Source organism: Cynocephalus volans, chromosome 9, assembly GCF_027409185.1.
Source record: "Cynocephalus volans isolate mCynVol1 chromosome 9, mCynVol1.pri, whole genome shotgun sequence".
Classification (NCBI taxonomy): Eukaryota; Metazoa; Chordata; class Mammalia; order Dermoptera; family Cynocephalidae; genus Cynocephalus; species Cynocephalus volans.
Window position 1 is genome coordinate 146,640,961 of NC_084468.1, and position 7,713 is coordinate 146,648,673.

A 7,713-nucleotide genomic window follows, 5' to 3' on the forward strand; every position below is an offset into this window, starting at 1 on the left:
TTAGTTCTTTCTGCCCCTTAAAGGAAGTGTTTTCAGGGTCAGTCCTTGTCTCTGGTTTCTGGATTTCCAAACTTATTCCAGTAATTCTCAACCTCCACAGGCTCACAAGGAGCAGACAAGCTCCTGATAGAACATCTCTCCTTTTTCCCTGATCATTCTGGAGCTGGGGACTTTCTAGAGTTGTTTGAGAAGGCTGGACGCTAGGCCTGGGCCATGCCCAGACAGTTGTAGGAGCCAGACAGGTGATACGTACCCACCATTATAGTATCACACAGAATAGTTTCTCTGCCCTAAATTTACCCTATGCTCTGCCAAGTCATCCCTTCCTTCTCTATTCCCTAACAACCACTGATCCTTTCAATGCCTTCATAGTTTTCCCTTTTACAGTATGTCATATAGTTGGAAACATACAATATGTAGTTTTTTCATACCGTATTCCCATTAAAAAGTCCTTGAAAATATAGTCTGCAGCAACCAGTGCCTTGCTCTCAACATGCAAAAATGGGAGAGACCGTCAAAGAATTCTCTTACAGTGATGTCTTCTCTTCTGCCTGGAATTTGTAATGTACTAATAAAACAGGTAAATGTACATGTGTAAAAATCCATATGTGTACACAAAACTTATTAGACCTGTGAAATTACAATTTCACACGCTCTAATTTGACAATTCCAGGAACACCTTAAAGTTAATTCCACACTTCTGTCAGCTACCACAAAATCTCTTGCTATTGAAACAAAATTATTTTTTAAAAGAAGAGGAAACAAAATAGGAAAAGTTCCTACGTTGAAGTCATATAGGTAAAATATTTAAAAAAAAATTCTTGGTGGTGAATTGACCAGCTGTATAGTTGTACAATATTCTACCTACTGTCCATAAATTACAGGAAGAAAACGAAGCAATGTCACAGTTCATCCTTCACAGCCTGTTACTGCACAGATGGTAAGAGGTTTTGAATCACGTCCCACACGGAAATAAGGCTTCAGAACTTCAGAAAATGTGTCGGTGAAAGAATGGATGTGAGACCTGTCGTTCAAATTGTAGAAGGAAATCTCGCCCAGCTCATAGTCCAGATAAACACCAATCCCTCTGGGCTTTTCCATCAGTAGCAGAGTGACTGGAACCGCACCTTGAGCCACATAGTCACCATTCCGCAGCTGAACTGTCCAGCGTCTGTTCTGTCCCGATGGGGGCCGCTTTCCCTTCCTGGAAAGGGAGTCTTTACAGACCCCCACGGTCCATTTAGGCTTCTCATCCACTTGGACCTCCCAGTAATGCCGGCCGGAATCGAATCCCTCAGAACCCAGGACGACTGGAGACACTGTAAATCTCCTCGGATTCTGATGAACTCTTTGCTTTTTCTTCACGAATGTCACACATTTCTTATCCTCGGAGACAAGCAGATTAGGGTGTGCTGTCTCGGGATCTAGAGTCACCTCTTCTCTAAACCTCTGTATAATCTTTCGAAGAGCCACATTCAGTGGAGGCAGACAGCACGCTTCTCTCTTTAACTGGAAGGAATAGAGCGCGGGAGGTTTCAGGCCTTCACACCTGCCCAGGATGCTCCTGATGTCCCTCAGCAGCTCCACTTCCGACATCACACTCTTCTCGGCCACCTCCGTTAGCAGACCTTTGACAGTGGCAATGTGGTCTGAAAATGCTGTTCTGTTTGCACTGAGTTTCTGTTGAATGTCCTTCTCTTCCTCAGCTAACCTTGAGAAAACTGCCCGTTGATTATGTTCTAGAAACTGAGTCAGGTGCTCAAATTCACAGGACACTTTCTGTGCCTGGTTTTCCACCTTCTCTCTCAGTTCTAATAGTTCTCTGTCTTGGGCGGCCAGTAGCTTCTGAACGTCCGCCACTTGCTTCTTCAGGGGCTCGATGTAGCTGCGGAGCCTTTTCCTGTGATGAGAGGCGGCCTCCTCTACGGGTCTCACGTGGTGGCCCTGGTGGTCAGGGGGCTGAGTGCACTGGGGACACAACACCGCTAGGTCCTCCTCACAGAAAAGGGTCAGGACCTGGTTGTGCTTCTCGCACAAGGACATTTCTTCCTTCCTCTTCCTCTTGCTCCGGGTGATGTGGAGTAGCCTGGCAATGTCAATCATCCTTCCCAGCTGGGTGTTGCTCCTGAAGGTCCCCTCTTGGCATTGGTGACGACAGACAGGGCAAGGGAAACTGTCCTGTAGATTCTCCCAGGACTGTTTGATGCAGGAGTGACAGAAGTTGTGCCCACATTCGATGGTGACAGGATCTCTCTGGTAATCCAGACAGATGGGGCACTTGGCCTCTGCCTCAAGTCCTGACAGCACTGTCGACAGGGCTGCCATCACTGCCATCAAGTGTGAATAAAAATCTGGACTGAGGTGGGCTTTCTTCAGGAGGTTGGCTCTGCAGTTACTCTCCAATGAGAAGCAGATGCTCCCTGGGATCTCTTCCTGTCCTAAATGCCCCCGTGTCACTTAAGGGCAGCCCTTGATGTCCTGAGTTACTGGCCTCAGTTGCAGAAGCAGTTGTCCAGAGGCGCTTTATTGCCACCTGAAGCTGGTCACAGAATAGTCACGAGTAGCTGCCAAGGGCAGAGAACAAGAATCCAAGCTCAGCAGTTCTCTTGGTCAGAAAGCAGACACCACTGTAGACTGCCTGGAAATGAGGAAAAAATTCCTTTATTTTAAAAAGGCCACACCATTCGTCTTTTGGTCCTGCTCGCTACCACGTTTGAGGCACCCACCGATTCTTCTCTACACCCCAGGAATCTACCTATATACAAGTCAACAGCACTGGACTGCATGGGACCTCAGAAAGCCCGTAGGCTTCGGAACTAGATCCCCTGTGCCTGGGTTGGATCCCAGCCTTAGTACCTACTATACCTTATGACCTGGGTATATGTATTTTTAACTAGCATTTAGCTGTGTGTTTAAATAACAGGATCTGGTGTTAGAATTCCCTTGCGGGATGTGATCTCCCACCTGGCACAGAGCAGGCGCTCAGGGAGCCATGGGTCTTACTACGCTCCAGCCTCCCGAACCCACATCATCCCATCTCCCTGCTTACCTGGAGCAGGAGACTCTGCGAGGGTCTTGGAAAGAGCCTGTGAAAGGGGTCTCCGTAGCCAATCTTGCAGAAGACTGTGGTCGGTGCTGTGGTATATATGTACCTCTAGGAGGGTGGAGCTATTAGGTCCCCGCCTACCAAAGACCGGCGGCTCCACCTTGCAGGAGGGCGGGCAGGGCAGTGGGTGGGAATGTCGGAGGTCTTGTGGGTGGGGAGAGAATCTCCTGTGATTGCATCAGGCCGGGAGGGCCGGGCAGTGTGTTAATATACATGATCTAATTTACACCTTTGTGATCCTACCTTAATCTTCTCAAAACACTTTATCCCATCTTTGCTGATGAGGAAACTGAAAATCTGAAAGGTTAAGTAGTTCTCTTCCTATGCTGGCCCAGGAATGTGTGACTCTGCAACCCACAGTTTAACCCTCTTTCCAGTGTGAGGCTTCCAGCACTGTTGTGCAGAACAAGGAGGGTCGACTTTGCCCTTCAGTGGCAGAGGTCTGGCTTGAGTCCATCACTTGCTTTCTGCTCCCTCCTAACGAGCTGTGACTTATTGCAGTGACTGCAGACACCCCCCCATCAGCAGGGGGTGGTTTATGGAGACCAGCTGTGGTGGGGCCTACAGCACAGGAGGAGAATGTGTGAAAAGTCCTGTGATGGTTAATTCTAGGTGTCAACTTGATTAAATTAAGAAGCGCCAAGAAATCTGGTAAAGCTCTCTTTTTAGGTGGATTATGAGGGTGTTTCCAGCAGAGATTAGCATCAGAGCCTTAGTGGACTTGGTGGGAAAGATACGCCCTCAAAATGTTCAGAAAACCTCCAATCTGCTGGGGGCCCAGAGAGAACAAAAGATGGGGGGAAAAGGCAAATCTTTCTATCTGCTGGAACTGGGATACACTCTTCTCTCCCATCCATGGACATCAGAGCTTGAGACTCCAGCTTTTGGCTTCCAGGACTTACACCAAGGACACCATCGCCTTCCCTGGTTCTGAGGCCTTTGACTTGGGCTCAGCCACACTACTGGCATCCAGTTTATAGAGAGCCTATCGTGGGACTTCTCTTCACAATTGCATGAGCTAATTCTCCTAATAAATTCCCTCCTGTGTATTTATAACATATCCTATTGGTTCTGGCTCTCGGGAGAAGCCAAGGAGACAGTTGTGCAGCTGTCAATGGTTCATGGTCCCTGAATCACTGTCTCCAGGAAGTGAAAGATCTGGACATAAGCAACCCATGGGAGGAAAAGAGCCTCAGTACACCCCAGGGTGAAGCAGGAATAACAACAACCGGAAAAATACCCAGAGCAGTGCACAGTTGTGTATGGTGCTTCCGTAAGTGTCTTTGGCACGTGTGAGTGCGTAACTCGTCCACAGCAATCACAGCAACCTCAGTGACAGGAACACTTTGATTGATAATACTGTGTGCCAGGCCCCATGCACAGTGCTCTTAAGTTTATAACTTATTTCATAAAGATAGCAATAACTGTACTAATACCAACCACAAAGAAGTAACACTTAAAAAATCACACTTGCTATGTGCACATACTGTTCAAAATATTTCAAAATATATTGATGCATTTGGGCCAAGTGCTGTATGGGAGTCATATTTCCGCTGCTTAAAACTCAATAAAAATGTTCCAAAATTAAAGCCCGAGTCCTCCCTGCGGCCCACAGGGCCCTGCACGACCTGCCCTGTGCCCTCCTTGCCCTCCCTCCTCCTTCTATCCCCCTCCACACTCTGTTCCAGCCACACAGGCCTCTTCGCTGTTCCTCCCACACACCAGGCTCAGTCCTGCCCCAGGGCCATTGCATGGGCTGTGTCCTCTGCCTGGAACACACTTCCTCCTCATGGTGCATGGCCTTTTCCTTCAATCCCCCATCACTTTCTCTGTCCACTTTTTGTAAATTTGTTCAGCCACCATTACCTTCTTTCTCAGCCTTCCTTTTTCCTCCATAGCGTGTATACCCATTTTAAATTCTATTTCATTTTAATGGTATGTATTTACTTGATATTGATAAACCACATAACTCTTTTTATGTGCCAGGCTCTGTGCTAAGTAGCTCATTTAATCTACCCAGCAAACCCCAGATGTGGATACATGTAAATAAATGAGACTTTTAGGCTATGGAAAATGTGACAAAGGAAATAGAGCTACATGGGTGGGGAAATAGCTTTAGGGTGCAACTTCAGGGAGGGCTCCTCAGAGGGAATGACCTTCGTATTAGGATGTGACTGGAGCAGCCTGTGCAAAGGCCCTGGGGAAGGACACAGCCTGACTAGTTGGAGGACAAGAGTGGAGGCCAGTGGCTACAGCAGAGTGTGGTTGGGGGACAGGAATCCATGATGTGCTGGAGGGGATGGCTGCAGGGGCTCTACCCCATGCACTGAATGGAGCAACTTACATGAAATATTCAAGTCACTGTCAGGACCCGAACTTGGGTGAGGCATGGAAGGTGTTCACTAAAAATTCAAGGGGGAGGGACCGAAAAACTTAGACATCAAGATAAATAATATTTCACTGTATGGATAGACAACAGTTTATTTGTGGCCCATCCATGCAATGGAATATCACTTCGCCATGAAAAGGAACGAGGCTCTGACACACTCAACCATGTGGATGAACCTTGAACACATCACACTCAGTGACAAACGCCAGACACAAAAGGCCACATAGTATGTGACTCCATGTATATGAAATATGCAGAACAGGTCAATCCACAGGGACAGAAAGTGGACTCACAGTTGACAGGGGCAGGGGGAGACAGGGGAAACAGGGAGTGTTTTGGGAGGGTGATGGGAATGCTCTGGAATTAGATAGTGCTTAGTCAGACAACTTTGTGGGTATACTAAAAGACACTAAATTGTAAAAGAACTTAAAAAAATTTAGTGCGAAGTCTTCAGAAATCAAAAGGAATGAGAAAATATTTATAATGAACAAAATATCAAAATTTTAAATAAAGATGGGATCAATATTACTGAGTTTTCCTTTTGGCTTGGCACTGCACTGTGACTGATGTCATTTTCATTTTAAATTATTCTTTATAATCTTTACTTTTATTTTAAATTTATTTATTAACTTTTTTGGCACTGGCAGGTAAAGGGATCCGAACCCTGGGACCTTGGTTCATTTCATTTCTATGTCATTTGGTATTTTTCATCCCTTCTTTCCAGGTGGAGAAACTGAGGCAGAAGTGTAGCAGCAGGGGTGGAACCAAGGAGAGTCTGACACCATTTGCCCCAGAGTTTCTCCTGACCGAAGTCATGATAGGGACACGTTCATCTGTTGTGGGTCTGCTCAGCACCAGGGGAAATGCCAGGCAGGATTCCACCATCCATCTGTGAGCCAGCTTTATCAGCCTCACAGGGGACTGGTCAGAAATGCAGAATCTCAGCCTCCTCAAGATCGGAGGCATCGGAATCTGCATAGGGTTCCAGTGTGCATTACAGTTTCAGAAGCACCTCTCTGAAGTGTGATTGGACTCTGAAGGTTCTGGGTTCAAATCCTGCCTTTGCAAAGTGTGGGGATCTGGACAAGTCTGTCCGGAATGCTGCAACCTTTCCTGCAAACTGGGGAGAGACTTCAGCACTTATTTCCTAGGATTGTTTGCCCTAGGGGTTGTTTTCATTTCCTATGGCTGCTGTGACAAATTGCCATAAACTTGGTGGCTTAAAACAACGCAAATTTATTCTTCCCATTCCGGAGGTAAGAAGTCCCAAATGGGTCTCACAGGGCTAAAATCAAGGTGTGGGCAGGGCTGGTTCCTTCTGGAGGCTCCAGGGGAGGACCCATGTCCTCCTTCCCCAGCTTCTAGAGGCACCCACTGCCCTCGGCGTGTGGCCCCTTCCTCCGTCTGCAAAGCTGCAAAGCCAGCACTGCAGCATCTTCCAGTCTCTCTCTGACTCTGACCCTTCTCCTGCTCCCCTCTTGTGAGGACCCTGTGAGGACACTGCACTCCCCAGGGAATCCAGGATGATCTCCCATCTCAAGATCCTTAATCCCATCTGCAAAGTCTCTTTTGCCATGAACGGTACCTGCTATGGGTTAAATGTGTCCCCCAAACATTCACATAGTGGAAACTTGACCTCCATGGTAACAGTGTTAAAAGGATGAGAAATCAAATTATGGTATATGTAAAGTGGGACCTTTAAGAGGTGATTAGATTGTGAGGACTTTGCCCTCGTGAATGGTTTGGTCATTCATGGAGTAATGGACATAGTTCTGATGACTTTATAAGGAGAGTGAGTGAGAAGGTTAGCTTTCATTTTCTCAGCCCGTTCTTACCGTGTGATATCCTGGTTGATTTGGGACAAACCCTGTAGAGAGTTCTCATGAAGAACAAGGTCCTCACCAGACACACCCCCTGAACCATGGACTTTCCAGCCTCCAGAACTGTACAAAATAAATTTTGTTTCTTTATAAATTACCCAGTTTTGGGTATTCTGTTATAAGCAGCAAAAACAGACTGATGCAGTCTGCAAAGCCAGCCATGCAGCATCTTCCAGTCTCTCTCTGATTCTGATGCTATTTAATTTTTTTCTATCCCTTTCATTTGCTATAAAGTAGGCCTAAAGGCTTAATGAAGTTGTATTTTACTTTTAAATGTTCTTTTTTGTGGCTGGTTGGTACAGGGATCCGAATCCCTGACCATGGTGCTATAATACCTT

At 46.7% G+C, this 7,713-nt stretch overlaps 1 protein-coding gene across 1 annotated transcript; it reads right to left on the minus strand.

Moving 5' to 3' along the window:
- Nucleotides 1–909: 909 nt before the first annotated feature.
- LOC134385814 (tripartite motif-containing protein 75-like) lies at nucleotides 910–2,334 on the minus strand. The gene has a single exon (XM_063107496.1). It carries the CDS (start codon nucleotides 2,332–2,334, stop codon nucleotides 910–912), a length of 1,425 nt encoding a protein of 474 aa, XP_062963566.1.
- Between the last annotated feature and the right edge of the window lie 5,379 nt (nucleotides 2,335–7,713).

What these genes read in the sequence shown, in the direction of transcription:
- LOC134385814 (XM_063107496.1), bottom strand. Translation starts at nt 2,334, where the DNA reads ATGGCAGTGATGGCAGCCCTGTCGACAGTGCTGTCAGGACTTGAGGCA.